General features: G+C 35.5%; 1 protein-coding gene across 1 annotated transcript in view; it reads left to right on the top strand.

Annotated features, from left to right (window-relative positions):
* Positions 1-3,928: 3,928 nt before the first annotated feature.
* Positions 3,929-20,278, top strand: part of LOC131074660 (GTPase-activating protein GYP1) — a 107,318-nt gene continuing 90,968 nt past the window's right edge. Inside the window, exon 1 of the mRNA XM_058011325.1 lies at positions 3,929-4,086. Within this exon, the coding sequence (XP_057867308.1) occupies positions 3,941-4,086 (146 nt within the window). The 5' untranslated portion in view covers positions 3,929-3,940. The remainder of the gene's footprint in view (positions 4,087-20,278) is intronic.

Below are 20,278 nucleotides of genomic sequence, written 5' to 3' on the forward strand. Positions count from 1 at the left end.
TGATGAAAGAATAAGTATCCGGTAGAATACTGAGAGCCGGGGGGGGGGGGGAGAGAATCAATATATTGAAAAATTGATACAAAGTTCCCAATCTCAAACTTAGTCACACAAAGTAAACATATCTTAGTCAAGATCAATATTCATAAGAATACTTGACATCAATCGGTTTAATTGTTATGATAACTTAACAATAAACAACTTCAATCTTGTAAACATCAACAATGCTTAATCATAACTCAACATATTCATCTTTCAATGCTTCTACATATCATGCCTTATCAGTAGTTAACTAAATCAACAAATAAGATCATAACCACAAAAGCATTCACCACTTGACACAAATGTTTATACGTGGAAAACCTAAATAGGTAAAAACCATGGTGAGATGAGACTCACAAGGATAGTTATCTGAACTCTTTTGAAGTTCGCCCTGTTAGGAACCAAGCCTGTTAAAGCTTTACAATAAGTCCCGTTAAGAACTAATTCCGGTTAAGAATCACCTGGTTAAGGTATTTACAAATATGCCTTGATGAAAAGCACAATACCCTGTTAGGAGTAACCTCGCTGGAGGATTTAAGAATCCAAGCTAATGGACTACCTTGTTAGAGGATTTAATGAGTAACCAAGCTTGTTAGAGCTTACCTAATTAAGGGATTTCACTACTGCTGTAATTGTTAGAAAACAACAGGTTTTCTTGATCTGTCTGAGTAGCACTACATTTGCTTGATCAGATTCTTCTAAGCTTCAATCTGCCTTCACTCAAAGTGCAGATCCATTCACTGGTTAGGCAACAACACACTCAACAGGTTTCTATCAATCTTGATAACAACCTTTACAAACAACTTCATTGACCTTAAATATAAATCAATTAGGTCGGTAACACAACAAAAACCTAATTCTCATCATCGAGATTACAAACAAGTCGGTACAATCTTGACCATTAGAAATCATGACAATCTCTTCACATTCTTCAAGAAAATTCCAACCACTCCATGATCATCGCTTCATCGAATTTTGTAACTCATCACACATCGTGCATTAGATGCAATCCACTTTTCTCCTTCCCTAGACAAAAACAAATGCGCCAAAACAATTTGAACTTCCTTATATAATGATCACACGTGTCTCCATCATTACCGCTCATCAGATAATAAACCAACAAACTTGATCGGTTAGGGTTTAACAAATGATAGGGTTTACCAGTTACATTACATAGAAAGGTTTAACCCTTTACACCGGTTCAACCCACAAACTTAACATACTGGTTTATAACATCTTCCACAAATCTCTTCTTACTAGTTATTAGCCAATATCAAAAACAACAATATCAACAATAACATGAATACCATTACCGGTTCAATTGACATCAATGCCAACATATCATTAATGCAATCTCTATGAAAAATGCCAACAAACTCAAAATGCCAACACACTTCAGTTACCATTAAGGTTGGCATGGGCATTGACAATACATAAATCTCCGGGATTGACTCTATCAAATGTCACAATTGATATAGGACCAAGAGAAAGAACATGATTGACATTTTTTGAAGTGTCTTGAGTAAAGTCTCTGGAAGGTCTCAAAATAATGTCAACATTCACATATGATCATTATGAAAGAATGAAAATGGGTTGACAACTTGCAAAGCAACACGTTGAAAAAAAAATTCAAATATTTTAGAATATAATTGATGTAATATATCCTTGTTCAAATTCACTTCCATGACTTTTCAATGTTTCAATATAACATATTACACCTCATCGTTTTTTTCTCATAATATCTTACATAAAAAATAATCGATTGCATTGCATATAAATAAAATGAAACAAATTACAAATCAATATAGCATCATGACATTATAAAAGAAAAAAACAGAAAGCAATAATAAAAAAATTAAACAAAAATGTTGAGCATTACATAGCAAATGTTTTCTTTTTTTCAAAGCCAACTCCACCAAATAGATGCAATACTGGTACTATACATAAATAAATAAATAAATATTTCTAAATAATATGACATAAGTTTATCATTAATAAATGTGTGATTTTGCACCATTATAATAATTACTAACATCCTTGCATCACTTTTTTTTGTTATTATAAAGTGAAACTCTACATATATGTTGTTATGCTCTATTTCTTGTTTAACTTCATACATTCAATTCATATCAATCAAATTTCTATAAATTTATCTAAACAATTGAACTTAAATTATTCATACATATATGACTTGGATTTATTATATTTTGATTTACTTTGATAACATATAATTGCTTAAAATTTAGAATCATATATACGATCTCCTAATTAGTCTATAAATTTTTTATCTTTTCCTATTTATTATTAATGTAAAAGTTGATAATAATTTTCATGTAGGTCTCCAAGATGTCACACAGTGTGCATACATGGGCGTTCACTTGGTTGTCAAACTATCACTAGAAACTTTCAATCAATGTCATCTTTCGTATAGAAGAATTTAGTGTTTGCTTTTGGTTGAGAGACAATATGATCAACCAAAATTAATAAAAATGGACCAAGAACCAGTCAAAAGAAATTTGATAATTATGCTCTATACTTTAACTTCCTTTATGGATCCAAGGTAAAAATGAACTTAGATGTAAAATTCAATAATCTACAAATTGAGATTACAAATTTTTCTAATTGATCAATTGCTCTATACCACGAGCTTCAAGATATTTACCATGGTGGATGGAAGATCACTATTAGGCAAGTAGTGACAATCATAAAACATAACTTATCTGATTGACTCAGTACGAAGTTCATGAGATTCTTTAAGCGACAATCATAAATTAGTTATCACATGGGGCTAGTTGAGAAATGATTGCTACTTTTAAGTTCAATTATTCAATCAAATTCACAGTGCATCAAGTCGTGCCATCGTTCAGGTTGTTACATGCACACTATAGGATGCCTGAATTGCATGCTATGAGGTCAAATGTGACAATTAAAGTTCGAGGTCTTTTTAACAGTACTGAAAAATGAGAGTTATTGCCAGTGCATAGAAGATTAGCTAAGTCAAAAAGATTTGAAATTTTATTTGACAATTTTTTAAAAACTATTTACACATTGTAACTATGACTAAATTCTATTTCGATACTATTTTATAGATGTTGTATGAGAGTTATTATTAACACATAAATAGTTAACTAAGACTAATTTTTTGTCACATTATGTTTCACAATTGATTGTAGAATTTTAAATTTTCTAATATTTTACAAATGTTATTATAATAGTTCTAATAAGCATATATTAGCTTCCAATTTTTCTTTATAAACAACCATCATGCCAACATAAGCAACAAAATGTCTATATTATTAGATTTGCATATTTTATCATTTTGATTATTAAATTTGCGTATTTTATCATTATGAGTATATATTGGCTTCCAATTTTTTTTTATAAACAATCATCACATCAATATAAGAAATGAAATATCTATATTGTTAGATTTACATTTTTTAACATCCCATAATTTATCTATACATGCTTATATATTTTTAGAATTATCATTATGAGTATATATTGGCTTCCAATTTTTTTTTATAAACAATCATCACATCAATATAAGAAATGAAATATCTATATTGTTAGATTTACATTTTTTAACATCTCATAATTTATCTATACATGCTTATATATTTTTAGAATTATCAAAATATACAATCACTGATGTATAGATTATGTTCATATGATGTAATAATTTTTTTCAAATACTGAGTTTATCCAATCATTTTTCTTTATTATTTTTTATAAATATTAAATATTTTTATAATTTAATAACTCTCAACGTTTCTTATTCACATTTATTAAAATTCAGATATGATAGTTATATATTATTCTTAATACAAGAGTATACTATTTTTATTTGTTGATATAGAATTATATTAAGGCATTCCATTAAAAGTAGGAGGTAATTGGCATGAGCGCACGTTTCACCTCATATATATATTATTTCACACACCAATTTCGGGAGGAGGAGAGAATGAAGTCGACCAACGATGAGGATCGCAAAAAGGAAAGCAGCTTGGATTGGCGACTTAATCAAACTCTCAGAAATGTTCAAGGGTAGGCAACGACACTTTTTTTTTTGGTTCCGCCAACGATGCTAACAGATCTGGCTCATACACAGTGGAGTATCGATGCCCAAATAAATTTAAACTCGGCTTATTCAATTATATCAGGTCAAAATCCAATGATGGTAGAGGACAAGTTAATTAGTTTTTGTTCATCGTTTTAATGCTAGAGTTTTTGATTGTCAGTCGGGTTTTTCTGGAGGTGAACAATTGAATCTTGCTATGAGGTTGCCGAATTTCCAGGAGCTGTTTGAATTGGGTGTGAACTGGTTATCTTTTAATTTGTTTTTATATGGATACAACTAGTTACAAGATATGACATCTCTATCCTTAAGCAGTTAATTACAACATGCCGAGTAAGCATATACCTACACCAAATTAGGCAAAGTTACAATTAAGGGAATCCTTCGGTCGTCTTTTTAGAATTGAGATGTAGTAAGTTTGGTTTAATGGTTACCAGTTGTTGGTCCCATCGTCAATGCACATCATGCAGTTCTGCCCAGTGCTGAAGTTGGAGTGTGGCTTGATAGGATCCAATTTATGCGTAGAAACCCAGGTTCGCAACGGGATTCAATCATCATTATGGTTGAAGTGTAGCTTTAATAGTTGGGGACGCTTCACCTCTTTTGATCTGACCCAGTTTGGGCTTGTCGATTCAGGACCTTTGATTTTGAAGTCCTTCATTCATTCCAGCCTCAATGGTTTCTCCTGTAGTTTAGGCCATATTAAAAGGTGCCAGTATACAGTTTTGAGAGATTTCTCTTGTCACTAGGTGTAGTCCTTAGGTTTATGGGATCATCTAGCCTTGGCTACCAGTGTCTATCTCTCGCTGTTGATTTTTTCCGTAGTTTTCAACTGAGGTAATCTAATAAGCAACTGGTTAGTGTTTATGTCCTAAAAGTTACCAATTCAAATAAAAATAAATAATGTTGGAGTTAATTTTGGAATTGTGCGATTTACTTTTGCATTGCTCTGAATTTATAGGTTTGATCTCCAAGTGATGTTGGAGACTGTAATCATACGAACAGAACCAGGACTCCTAAGGTTCCATATATGAGTTTTGATATGTTTTGAGTTTGTTAATAGAATGAATGCCGCTTCATGAGACCTGGACTGCTAAATATTGATTGCAACTTATATCCAATCAGTCAGGGCAAACTTTTTTGAGGTTGTCAGGTAGCTAGAGGCATGATTACTAGGGTTTTGCACGACTGGGGTGATTCCTCGATTAGGTACAATTTCCAGGTTACCTGGATCGTGTACTTCTGGTGATTGGTATGTATCGTCTCCTGGAGAATTTTTCTGCTGCTGAGTTTGAATCTTGGCATCTTAATAAATGTTTGTTAACATTGAGCCCAAAGCCTCACCAATTAAAAAAATCAACCTTGCAAAATATCATTCTTTATTTTTCTTGATGATGACACAGTGGAAACTTTACATACATTGTCAAAAGCTTCAAATGAATTTCTCTGGCTTTCTGTAAAGTTTCAAATAGTGGTTGTTTTGTTATGTCAAGAATCAAGATCAATGTGATCGACAACAATTTTTGAAGTCTTCTTATAAGGAACTCTAAGAGATAGTGTGGTAATTGATTTTCTGGTGTGGGCCACTGCCCATAATTTTGACCATATTTCCTCAGTTACATTCACAAAATGTGTGCATTTGGATTTTCTTGTTAAGGTATATTGATTCGTGCAAACAGTATGAGACTAAACTTTGCTTGGAATAACATTCTCTTAGAGAAGTAAAATTGCTTAGGAAAAAGTGAAACTCCTCTTGAGCTGATGACTTTCTGAAGAGAGAATTCCACTGAGTAACCTGTGCTTAAACTGATGGCTGCGAAGCCTGTTTATTGCTAAATGTGGTGATGGATGGATTTTGTACTAAGTAGAATGTGAGGCATTTGATGAAATCCATTTTTGAATCTGTGCAGTTTCAATTTGTTCAATGGTCAACTAGAAACATTGAATAAGCATATGATCATGTTTCATATACATATTCAGTAGAAGATGTGGGTACAGGGATTGGGGATGTCCCAGGACTTTAGAACTGAAATTATATTTTCTGTATGGAACTACATCCCTTTTGCTAATATTTTGACTTAGAAAACTTTGCTAGGCCCTTGTAATGACCTGTCTGCCATCCAACAATTGATGAGCTTTTTGAACTCTAATAATTACAAGGTCAGTGAAATGTTCCACTTGCCCTGGATTTAAAATCAAGCCCTGATTTAACGAATGATTGGTCCTCATCAAGGCAAGGTTGAATTTTTAAAAGAAAGAGAAAAGGCCGTCAGAAATAATCAATCACCTGCCATTGATCTTCACAGGCATGGGTTGCATCGAAGGGTTGGCAGGCCACAAATGATTCAAAAGCCAAAGGAGTTGGTGGGTCCCACCTTGAGACCTCTTTCCATGTTGTATGTTGGCAAAAATTAGAGTTCTGTCAGGATGACGAGAGCTCTATCCTTCTGACACTGTCAAGTGCAAGGCATGCAGGATGATCTGGCGCGTTGGTTGTATTTTAAAAATGAAATTGCTGCGAGTGTCAGATCATTGTAAAGACAAGCCGCCGCCTGTGAGGGGGGTGGGGGGAAACAAAATGACTGTTTGCAGATCTAAAGCATGTATTGATGTTCTGGGAAACGATTGAGAAGATGCAGAAATCTTCCTGCAGTTTGTAGTCATAAAATCATAATAGGAATGAGTCAATGACTGCATGATGTAGCCATGATTCTCTTAATAATATAATTAATATAACTTATAGTTATTTTATTATCTGCTAGAACAGTTTTCTAATTTAATGCCATGTATATACATGCAAGGAATGATTTATGAAACATGCCCAGATCTCAGTGGATCTGATGTCCTTGAATTTGTATTTTTCCAATTCTCATGCGTAGAGTAGCTCACATTTCTTTTGTGTCATATTACAACCATGAACCTTTGAAGTTGTATGCAATGGACCAAATCTGAAGCATTTTAATGCAAAGTTTTATGGCATTATAATCTCTTATCTCTTAGCATTACATTATTTTGTGGATGCATTGAAGTTCTTACCTCTTGCATTTTAGATAAAATGTGTTTGCCTAAAGGATGACGCAAGAATATTTTTTGAATCTTCCCAATGTATATTAAGAGAATATGTATATTCAGAAACGGAACTATTCTTATCTGATTTATTCCAAAAAGTCACTGTGGCAGGACTGAAAATGGAAAAGAACTATGCTTTGGAAAGGGCAGAGAAAATGGATAGAAAACATGTCTGAAATCAGAATCTGAAGGTGAAAGGGTCCAGAGTGGCTGGAGGAACATCTCTGTGAACTTTTAACAAAACTTGAGATTATGAAAAATCTAGTGGTCATGTCTGCACCTAGAAGCTTATGCTTGCACCTGGCAGATCTGAAACTTTTTGAAAATACTCACCTTATTTTCCTGATCATCTCTGTGCTTTCAGATTTCTCACATCATTCACTAAAATGGAGATATTAGCTGTAGGACTTCTGAGGGAAAGGAAAAATTGGTTTGTGCATTTAAGACATTGCCTTGGCCAGTCCTCTATTTGGTATATTTCAGCCCCAACAAGATGTGACTTGGATTATTTGGAGTGTGTGGGATCCTACTGAGGTGGAAATGGTGGTGTGTGCAAAGATCTGCACCTAATAAGAAAAACCCTAGGTGGATTTCTATTCTAGATGGTGTGTGCAAATGATGGAGGGCAAAGAGGATATGGATGTCATAATATATGCTATAGGGAAACGTTGAAGACAAGGGAAAAACTTCTGTTTTTCAACATAGAGGGGAAGAGAAAGTTGTTTTGGGAACTATGGCATTAGCAATGGAGGAAATGATATGGTAAATGGCAAGGATAAGGAGAGATATGGAGGTAGAATGAAGGGAAGGTGCTATGGTTTGGATCCAATCAAAGCTTCAATCTTCAAATCATCAATGACATCACTTGCTGTTCTGCAACAATGGAGTCGCCTTTTTAAAACTTAGCATAGAGAAGTAGGCAGAATCATGAGTGTAAGCCAAGAGTAACCAAGTGAGAAGCAAGAGGACAAAAGGATGTTCATTAGATTATACGAAGATCTGAGTGAAGGACTATTAGAAAATGTGGTAAGAATTAGGCTTCCAATGGTTGTTGGAAGCAGAATTAAAATTTTTAACATGGACACAGGGGCCTAAGGGTATCGATGTCCTTGCAGATCTAGGTCTCCAAATTTCAAGGATGGGAATGAGATCAGATCCTAAGATTTTTTCTCTAGTTTTTGCATATTTGTGACTAGTATTAAGATTGGAAATGTGCTGAATGATGCCTAAAACATGTCTAAGGAATGGCTAGTAAAATGAGCGTAGAAAGTAGGATGATTATTTCAAAGCACATCATTTTCCCTCATACATTTTACCCTCACTTTATCAAGTTGATGATACTAAGTGGATATATACGTACATACATTAGAGAAAGGAGAAGAGTTGATCGATTTAAGGAAAACAAATTAGGGAGGTGTTGGTGTACGTTTTATCATTCACCGAACATTAGAATAAAATGTCAAGGACACTCTACCCTCTCTTGAACAAAATCACTACGTGTGCCAAGATTGCAAAGAAAGACCACACGACGACTCCAAGGTTTGTATGTGCGAACAAGCGACTTTATGTGGGATAGCTTCCTTGGTTTTGTATGCTGAAATACAAGGGGGACGTACGCTTGGCTCGTTCAATTCACAATGAAGGTCTAGACAATGAAGCTCTATTGTTTGGGTCTTGGATCATGGACTTAAAGAAAACTGAAAGGAAGATAAAGGTTTAGAAGTTCTAATCTATTCCTAAGAATTCAAGAGACCGTATTGATTAGGTGAAACCAGTAACCACGCTTTGCTTCGCCATGCTAGGACAACTACACAAAGTGGGTGCAATCTTCAAGGGGTGTGCTTATGATTTTTACATCGTGAATAACTACCATCAAATCGAACAATATTCATCCAAACAAAAGTTAAGCATCCACAAAGTAGGCTCAGACTAACTTTACACAATGAACAAAAATCATTTGTTCATCAAAAGTATGAGCGGAAGATTCACCATAAATCAATACTTATCAGATCTTGCATTCGTCTAACATACACGAAATAAAATCTAAACTATGATGAGGGATAAGAGTCACGCGAACTCTAAAATAAGAGAAGTAGTCACCATCAATTCCAACAATGCATTACTTATTACTTTGGCAGTAGTAAACAACAATTTGCTTATCTCAACACGTTTTGCAACATGCTCCCATGTTTTACAAATGAGGGGCGAGCTCAATTTATAGGCTCCTCAATTACAATTCAATGGCCAGGATTGATTTCAAATCAACAACTGAGATTACAAAATAAAACCCTAATTAGGGTTTGTTACAACTAACTCCCTCTCGACCAATGAGAAAATTACATTTTGGGACACTTGTCGTTTTGCTAAATATAAACCAATAATAAAATAGAAAGTTGTTACATTGTGGAGCGTGCCTTCTAGAAGCTTCCGTGGATAAGTCAGGTTCATTGAACTTGGACATGTTGACTTGGAACAATTGATTGGTTGGAAGATGATAAGGTGCCACCTCAGCGTGTTGGATGTCCTCCTTGATTCCTCTGTTCTTCTTCCACGTACTTGCCTTATAATATCTTTCCTTGCCGACGACTCTGTCCTTTGCACTTGCTTCTTTCTAGCTTTGATCTTGGATTCCTTTCGAGATTTTGATCTCTTCTTCTCACTTGCATTTGAATCTTTGAGGTCTGGAAGTCTCCCCTTGGATTAGATGTCTGGACTTGAAGTTATTAAAATTTTGCTTCTTGATTGCTTTGAAATTCTTCCTGCTTGAACTGGATTGATATTATTCCTTTGAATTCTCCAATTTGTCAAGAAATTGTCCAAGTATGGAAATTTGTTTGGAATACTCCCCTTGCCTCCATTTGATTTTGATTGAGAGCTTGTCTTCAATTCCTCACGAGACGAAATCCTTCAAGTTGCCTTGATTGCTTCAATAGGTCTGGGATTGTAGATGAAATCCCCCAAGAAGTCCGGAATTCTTTCCTATATTCTTGCAAGTGCCCTGAATTCAAAGAAGAATTGTTTTGTGCCTTCACCACAATGGAGGAATTTGGAATTTTCTCTGTGAAGTATTTCCCATACTTAGCTAAATTTTGGCTATTTAATTTCATTTTGTAACACTTTCATGTGGACCTATCAACTTTAGCCAAGATTTTGGCCATCTCTATGCTCGGACGAACGTTTCCTGTGGATTTGCCTTCAATTCTGAATTTGGCTTGTGTTAAGTAGGACAGACTCTATCCTTGGACAAGGATTTTATTCATTTCCTCTCTACTTTTCCTCTTTATTCTTCTTCATTCTTCCTGCTTCCTGTCCAACGCTAAGTCAAAATTTGATTCTTTTGTTGTGGAAAATTCCACACTTAACCATTTTTTGTTTCCTCTTGGCAAATTCCAACACTTGGATCGGACTTTGGAAATTTCCTCCTTTCTTGCACTTGGAGAGAGACCTTTCAAACTTGAGAAAGAAAATGGCAAGTTGAAATTGATACAAGTTTGAGAAGTTCGATCCTTTTTAGTATCTTCACATTTTTGGTAGATTTTTCGAACCTAGTCTCTTTCTCATCTTCCTCAAAATGGCAACTCAATTTCTTCAAAAGACTTCAAACGAAAGTTTCTATTCTTGTTTCTTAGCGCCACTTCACACCTTGTCCTCATCTTGTCCATGTATTTGCAAGGAATCTTTTTTTGAAATTCATGTGTTTAGGAAATTTTCCCAAGTGTTGGATAAATAAAATAATTCTTAGTGTTGAGTGAAATTTTACTCCACCTTGGCCAAACTTTATCCATGGCGAATTTATGTATTTCATGCCATGTCAATTTCTCTCTTTTTTTGGCAAACTTTCTACCCCTTCAAAAAGTGTCAAGGCGGACTTCATACTTTCCACGCCATTCGCCATACATGGCATGGCAGACTTTGCTATTTGCAAGCCAATCTTGGGCCGACTTCAGCTTTGGCCAGCCAATTTATGGCAGACTTCAGCATTGTTTGGACGTTTTGAATTTATAGCATGGCGTACTTAACATTTTCCATGCCATTTCATGGCAGAGTTTAGGTGTTTCCATGCCATTTCCAACCCTTTGGTGGACTTCATGTGCCTTCATGCAGGGCGAACTTTTCTCTTGATCATGCCAATTTCTTCGAAGTGTCAAGGCGAACCTGCTACTTTGTCATGCCATCTATACTTCAACCTTGGGCGGACTTCACCATTGGTAAGCCATCTTGCTAACATGTCTTGGCGAACTTGGTTCCTTGGTCAGCCATGTCTTGGCGGACTTCATGATAGATTGGATATTTCCAACTTGTGGCATGGCGGACTTGACACTTGGTCAAGCGAATTGTATGATTTGTCTAGGTGGACTTTGCGGCCTTGGACATTGGCTTGCTTTGTCTTGGCACTTAGGCAAGACATTTCCTTGACACTTAACCAAATTTTCAAATTTTATTTTCTTTGAAGGTATTGATACTTAGCCAAATTTCTGAATTTTTCCCTTGGCGGACTTTGCACTGTCTTGGACATTTCCCTTGCTTGAGGATGGCAGACTTGAACATGGCTTGGACGTTGGAAACTCCCACCTTGAATGGACTTCATGATGGCTTGGACGTTGGAAACTCCATTGATAGGAAACTTTGAACCGACCTGAGATATGGTCTTCTCTATTTTCGCTCTGAACGCTTGGATGAATTTTCTTGATCAACATTTCATGTTTGTCTGGAACATTTGAATCAATACCCCGTCTGAAGATTTTCCCTTGCTTTTTGTACTTGGAGACACAAACTTTTGATTTCAAAGAGAAGAACCTTGTTGCCATGGCCTGAGTGACTCAATCCTAGGTCAACATTCAAAAAAGTTGAAAAAAGCAAATTAGCAAAAAAAGCAAAAAGCAAGCCAAAAAAGCTGCTTCCCGGATTGGTCCCAAAGTGCCAAAAAAATAAAAAAGCAAAAAAGCAAAATCCCACAAAAATAGGAAGGTGTCAAAATTGACCTAGCAATTGCGATTTTCGCCCTTCGGGTCTTCTAAGAACTTCCATGATGTCTAGACAATTCTAAGCATGATTTCCCTAATTGACCTAGATGACCTCTCAAAAACACTAATTCCTCATTGCAAAAAGATTGGTGATTAGTAGTTGTGATGCCAAGGCAAAACCTTAAAAAGCAAAAAAAAAGGGGGGGGGTCCCCATTTGCAATGAGGCGATGTGTGAAAAAGGTCACAACAGGAGGAAGTAAAGCTGCCAATATTTAAGTATGAAGTAGATAGAATAGAGTGACAAGAAAGGAATTGCTCCCAACAATTAGAAAGGAATATTGTCGCCAAGGAATGGGCAAATAAACAATGCTCAAGATAGTCGTCAAAGATCAAATAAGAGTAGTAGAATGATACCAATAAGAAAATACAAACTTATCATAAAAAGGGTTGGGCAAGCAAAATGAGAAGGGGAAAGAACACGCAGTGAGACTTAAAGGAATAGAAACGGGTGTAGGAATTAAAGGTGCAGGTGTTTATAATCATTTACTATAGCACAACATATGTAAGTGAATTTCAAGAAAATCATGCACCACCTATGATGATGACAAGCAAGCATGTATTGTGTATGATCGTACACATGATAACTGCTAAGAAACATATTAAAAGAATAAAGAGAATAATAAAATTTGAAAATTGGAGAGAGAAAGTAAAATTGAGAACATTGGGGAGAGAAAGTATAAATGAAAATGTTACGGGCTTATGGCATAGGACAAGGGATCATAAAGTAATGAAGCATCATAGAAACACACATAAAGGAGCATAAAGAGATCTACAAGATTGGAGTAAGTCCTAATAAAATGAGAATATCATATTCAGTAAAGTTGGTTCATCACCCTCCATTCTCATAGAACATTACATACACATGGGAAGTCTTTTGAAGGGATGTGAAGCAACAAAATTATGGTATAAAGGAATGCTCTTTTTGCAAAACATGAAAAGGGTGTTACACTCTAATATGCATTGTTCCCAAATACATGACATGAAAAAGATATAAATATCTTGATACTTTGCACCATCTCCAATTATTTAGTTGGAGACAAGTAGTATACACAAGGAATAAAATAAAGAACACATAGAGGAAAGAGGTACAACATGCCAACACCAAACGATGCTTTCCATCATGTGTTATCATGTACATCAGAGTAACATATGTCATCAACCAATAGTGGGGGACAATAAGCACACAACATACATGTAAAAAGTAAGGACAAATAAATAGTTGGATAATGAAGAAAAAATGTTGCAAAGGTACTCAACCAATATCATTTGGTGATAGTCATCAAGTGTCTTATCACTCTCAAAATCTTGAGTAGAAAATCTGTTTAAATGAGCCAAATCAAAATCAACCATTGAGATGAGAGGCTCAAATGGATGAATAATGCTAGCAATAAAGTTAGAAGAGATAGGTGGAATGTTTGCTGTAGTTTGGAATAGGCAATCTTTAGGAGGAAGTGGAAGACCACTAAAGTATGAAAAGCCACCTCAGTTGTAGTAATCATTGAGTTAGAAGGAGGAATAGGGGAATGCTTACAAGGAATTGAACTAGTATCAGGAACATAAGAATCCCTAGGAGGAACAATAATAGGGATGCAAACAAGATGATTTATGAGAAGGAATAACATTGCTAAGAGCATAATTAATGAGATTAAGCATAGAATAGGGAGGCATCACGTGGTTAGACATGCAATGATTAAGAAAACATATGTCAAAAATCCTCATGAGCATGTTTACTAGGAATGACAGGTTCAATAGGAGGAATAACATAGTTAGGGTTTGTGTAAGGCCCCATGCTTATGCCTAACCATAGTGGACAAAGTAGACAAACAAATTGTTTTTTGATACAAAAATGATACCAAGAATATCACATTACACTTTCATGTGCACAAGGGTTATAGCATAGAATGAGGATATGCTTACCAATGCACTAAGCGATAACAAATGTAGAAGGATTGTTGCATTGCGACTTCAATTATTGTGTTTGACTTTAGGGTGACCGATGCAACTTGGGCAATGACATCTTATATCTTGAGAGGTTGAAGACAATTTCATGCTTAAATTTGAGCTTCAAGAAACTACACTTATTTGTTCTTTGGAGCCATTTTGCTGACTTGGTTTTGTTCGATGCATCTTAGTAAGACTCCATTAGAGTCTTTTCAAAAAAGGGTGCCATTCGCTAGGGTATAGGGAATGGACTGCAACCTGAAGTGTCTTCTTTTGGTCCGGTCCAGACCTTGGGGGTATCTACCTTCCATTAAGAAGGTGGTCATGTCACTTACCCAACTGAATTGAGTGTTGTTGCCAGTTGGTTGATCCTCTTGTAACACAAGGGCCTTGTGTTCAAGATGTTGCATTGGTTTGGGTTTAGACCTTGGTTAGGTAGTCTAAGCTTGTATTGACCTAGCTACTTAGCCTTTAGCCTTCATGCCACAAATGATGTTTTTGCACCCCTAGGTTGAAATCTCATACTAGTTTGCTGCACTAGACTAATAACTTGGAGGTCTTGATTACTTCAGACAACTTGACCTTAGGATTTAGGTAACACTAAACACTGCTAGTAGACCAAAACGTTGTTATGTTGTAAACATACATGCCCCATTGCAAATGGGGACCCCTCTTGTTCGCTTGTTTTTGCTTTGTTTGTTTTGGTTTGGCAATGTAGACACCTAAAATTGTCCTAGCCTAATTAAATAAATATTTTATTTATTTAATTATTTTATCCTAAGCTTTCTATTAATTAAATAGTTATTTATTTATATAATTAATTTATTAATCTTCTTCTAGCCTTTTCCCATTTAAATAAATATTTTTATTTATTTAAATTATCTTTTCCCTAAATTAAATAAATATTTTGTTTATTTAATTGGTCTCACTTTCTTCTATTAATTAAATAGATCTGTATTTATTTAATTAATTAATTATCTTTTTCCCTCCATGGCACTTGCCATTTATCTCTTCATTTTATGCTAACCATCCTCTTATTATTTTATCCTTTTCCTTACCTATCCTTTAATCCTAGCTGACCATTTATCGTTTCACCTCTTAATCCTATCCCTTCATTTTCTAAGGTGTTCCCTATATAAGAGGATTCCGTAATCCTTATCAACCCTAATCCAGTAGCCTAACTAATCAGCAATCAATCAATCTTCATGCGATCAAGCGACTTCACAACCGCAATCCGTTCTTTGTTGAGCTCTTGTGCACACAAAATCTGAGAGCAATTATATCAAACAAGATCAATGGAGATAAGAAACAATGGAGATCAAACCCTACCAAGCATGTGAATCGTATAATTTTTCTATTTTGTTGTGATTTGCATGTTTTAGGTTCTTCATTGGTGTATGTTGGATTCTTGATTGTAGAACTAAGGTTTATGTGGTTGTATCTCTGTTGGTTTTGCAATAGTTTAATCTTCCAAATTTCACCATGTACATGCAGCTTTTTCATAGTCTCTCACCTTAGAATGAGAATGGTTCAATTTTGTTTGTCAATCCGGAGGTTCGAGTAGGCAGCAAGGGATGAGATTGTGAAATTTTGAATTGAATGACCATCGAGTTACAATTTTGAAAGTGAGGAAATGTGGAAGTTGTTAATGTATGATAGCTTTGGTAAGATAAATGATTGAATGAGAGATAAATGAAGTCTCTCATTCAATCATTTATCATATCGATAACTATGATAAAACCTTCAAGCAATTAATTCCTCTTTGATAGCCATTCTACATTTGCATATAAATAACCTATTCAGTTCGATCAAACCCTTAACATTGATAATCATATTATATCTTTTGTTTATGTTCATCGATTTTAATCTTGCACTCCGATTTATATCGACTAACATAAGTGACAATAAATAAATGATTAATCAAGGCACCGATTAATATCGGGTGGCATAATAAAGGTTACCGATAGTTATCGGTTGTTAAGCCTACACCGATAGTTATCGGTTGTTAAGGCTAACATGCCGATAACTATCGGCTGTTAGTATCGTGCAAACATCGATAGTTATCGGCTGATTAAAGGTTAAGCATACACCGATATTTATCGGTTGTTAAATATAAACATGCACCGGTTGACATTGGTTATTAATATGCACCGTTTGTTAGTTATATAATTAGCAAAGGAGCACGATCAAGTAATGTCTTGATCGGGCACGATCAAGTAATGTCTTGATTGGTCATGACCGATCAAGGCATTGCTTGGTCGTACCCCGCTTGCTATATATATATCGAATGGCATTTGAGAGAAAGGACAGAGAAATTAATAAATGCTCCTCTCACCTGCCATACAAAAGAAGATAATCAGATTTATCATATAAATAGATAATACATAGATCAAGAAAATATAACTAGAATATATCTTGCACATTGAACAGAGAATTGAACATCATTTACATGGTATCAAAGCCAGGTTAAATCGAACCTGAGGCTGTTCAATTTTGTGGAAAATTCAAACAAGCATATATTCAACATCAAAATTCTTCTAATGGGTAGCGCCATCAGATTTGAAAATCCTATCAGATTTGTTGAAGCAATCAGACAACTCCTCTTCTAGGTCGGAACTTCTCTGAGCGTGGTGATTTGGATATCCCGATTGCCTATTTTAAATGCAATCTGGGTATTAAGGGAGATCGACTCTACTCTCAGGGAATCAACTGTAGTTTGCACATTTAGGGCCAAGTTCTTTGTGGAATCACCAGGGAAGGAAGTTCATTTTGACAGCACTGGAAATAGCAGAATAGACGGGGAAATGCATTCGATCTTATGAGGAAAAATAAGATAAGTACCAACTATTTTATCCGATAAAGGGAAAAGAGATATTATGCAGCGAAGAGAAGCAATGGGTCAACTAATGTATAAACAGTGACTTAAGAGACTGAGGCTTGATGTATGAACAGCCAATGATCATCTAAGCATATCAATCATATATGAATACCAAACGAAGATACAAGTGTTTATGCCTTGCTTGGAAACGGTCAAGATATTTGATCAATGCATATGAAGGATCGATAAAAGCAAAGAAACTAATGGAATTATAACGATTAGTCTAGTATGGTGTAATCTGTACGTATAAACCATACTTAGACAAAACGAATAAGAAATTTGTAATCGATATATTCATTATCAGCTAGTCCGGTTGAGGGAAGCGATCAAACTAATATCAACTATTGGCCATGAGATGATTACAGTCAGCATCGATGAGGAGTATGTTCGAATATTGTTGGTTTTACATATATCCATGTTTGGATCAGCTCTAGTAGTGCATCTACTTTTGGCACGTTCAGGGTTGCCCAAATTAGATATAACAATCAGGATTCAACACCATTATTTGCATATTTTAAAGAATGATCAGACACATAAATAAATTGTTATCATATGTGACCTGCGGAAGACTAAAGAAGGACTTCTCATAAAAAGAAGATAGCAATTGCGAATATAATAACGGCCCATGCACATATATTGAGTTCAGTGATTAATAGAAGTGTTGTAATTAATAACAGTAATAATTAATACAGAGCAATTATATAATGAAAGGCAGTAAACCATTCATTAAGAACAATCATACATTAATAAAGAGGATCAGAACCGCAGGTCCAATGAATAGGAATGTACAAAGATTTTTCGCAGATTCATGAAGGATTGTATGAACGGATTAGGTGAAGAGACGGTGAAGAATTCTATGACAAACTTATAGAAATTCTATAGCAGATTGTAAAGAGATAGTAATCAGTTTTATGGGAGATTTTTGATCAGCATAAATCCATTGTCAAAACAAGAAATCTATCAAGATAAGTTCCATCTATTAAATTGGGCGTTAAGGTTTATCTTTAATGTTGTTTGGCGCTAGCGCCACAACATTGGAAACAATACTCATATATTTGCTAGTCAGAGAGCGACATGAGAAGCGACGGTCTTACTGTAGACAAAACCAATTCGATGCTCTCTTTCATAGCATGTACAGATTTGCAGAGAAGGATCTTCATTTGAATGCATGGCTGGGAAGATTATTGAGGAAGATCGATGCCACATTGATACTGCTGAGTGTCTTGTGAATATGGGCTCAACATCTCACAGATCCTGGTTATGTCAGATGAACACAACAACTAAAAGTATGTGTATCAAAGAGCAACCATCAAATGAGATCTAAATCTTCAAGTGCAAAGAATCAGGAATGAACAATTGTTGGATTGCGAGGAAGACTAATAAACAAAGAGATAAGTAATCCAGGTTTGATTAATGGTCATGAATTTCATATGTAGTTATTAATTCATGCAATTACAATATGTGTGTTATTTGTGAATCAACATTGTCAGTAGGTGTCCGCACACGACAAGCTGCATTTGAATATCTTGTTTCAATTTCTTCAACGTACTATGAGAAACTTGCCCCTTACATGCACGACATCTTTAGAATCACAACAAAAGCAGTTAAAAGTGATGAAGAGCTTGTTGCTCTTTAGGCTATAGAGTTTTGAAGTACTATTTGTGATGAAGAATTCAGGCAGAATATGGAGGGGACTTTAGTGGAGATTCTGAGATTTCACATTTCCATTCTATAAACAAGTATTTGCTTGTAGAAGTGCAACAGCCCATGAGGAAGCAATGTTGACCATAGGGGCTCTTGTTTATGCTACTGGTGGTGAATTTGCTAAGTACATGCCAGAGTTCTATAAGTCATGTTTTGCAGGTGATCTTTCGAGATAAAGAAAGGACAGACCAAGAAGCATAAGAGATTTCATTCAAGGGAGAAAGAACTCGATGTTTGCAGTCATAGGATTGAGTTAATGGCGGTAAGTATTTATCGAAGAAGGACCCTTACAGTTCGTCCTTGTGATCTGGTTCTTCGAAGAGGAGGTCAGATGGTTGATATCAGATTCAGAGGGAGTCTAACATTTCATCAGAAGCAACCTTAGACAAGGAGGTCAGAAGGTTGATATCAGGTTCAGAGGGAGCCACACCATCATGAAGATATGCTTAATGCATTCTTCTCTGTGAGAGAGAAGTTTGAGGAGCAAGCCTTAAATACACTCTTCTCAGTGAGGGAGAAGTTTGAGGAGAAGGCCCTTGTTCCACCCTCTAGGAGTAGTCATGGTGAACGTCATGATGAGATGAAAACATCACGTTGAGCAACTCCGTGATGGGCACTTGTGTTCATATGCATTCTCATACATGGGAGTAGCCATGATGGATGTCATCATGTTGAGTACCGTGATGAATCATGTTCCACCCTCTAGGAGTAGCCATGGTGGATGTCATTTCATGACTATATTATTAACAAGGATTCCTCCCTAGCTAAGAGGGAGTGTTGATGTTGTAGTGGCCACCCTTGTGAAGAGACATATGGTGAAAGGGTGCCTCCCTCATATATATAGAAGATGCAAACTCATTCTCTGATCCATTCAATTTATGTGAAGAGCAGTTTATATATTAGTTAGAGTAGATCGATCCTGTGAAGAAGGCCAATCAGATTTGTTCTTGTGAAATTTGCTTCAAGGAGTGAAGCAACATATATTGGGCCTGTATCTTTGCATTATTGCTAGACATATTTGATATATAAAGATGACATTTTATGCTGGGTATTTCTCCCTCGAGTAGGAGGGTTTTCCCTTGGAGATCTAAACTACAGATATTTTGACCAAACCTCTTTCCTGAGTGAAGGTTGATCACTTCAGAAAAGGTTTAGGTATGATAGAAAGGTAATTTGCTTTGTAATCTGTATTTGCATATCAATAAGATGTTTAATGTGTAAACTTCTTCGTCATGAAGGGACATTTTGGATTTTATCCCCTGGGTTCATATCTAAGAGGTTACGATCTCTCAAGATAATGAACACTTGTATGTAGACATTATAAGGTGACGATCTTATAATGTCCAAACCAGTTATCATGTTGGATCTCTGGTGTGTCATGGATGTACCATGATTGTGTTGTGGTAAAACATTTGCATAAAGTGTTTTGTGCACATACCACAACTTGGATAAGATGAGAATTTAAATCTTTCTCATATGATTATCCTTAAGTATTGCGTGTTTAGGCAATACTGATATCACATGCTTAGGTGATATCCTGTCAT

This window comes from Cryptomeria japonica, chromosome 4, assembly GCF_030272615.1.
Source record: "Cryptomeria japonica chromosome 4, Sugi_1.0, whole genome shotgun sequence".
NCBI lineage: Eukaryota > Viridiplantae > Streptophyta > Pinopsida > Cupressales > Cupressaceae > Cryptomeria > Cryptomeria japonica.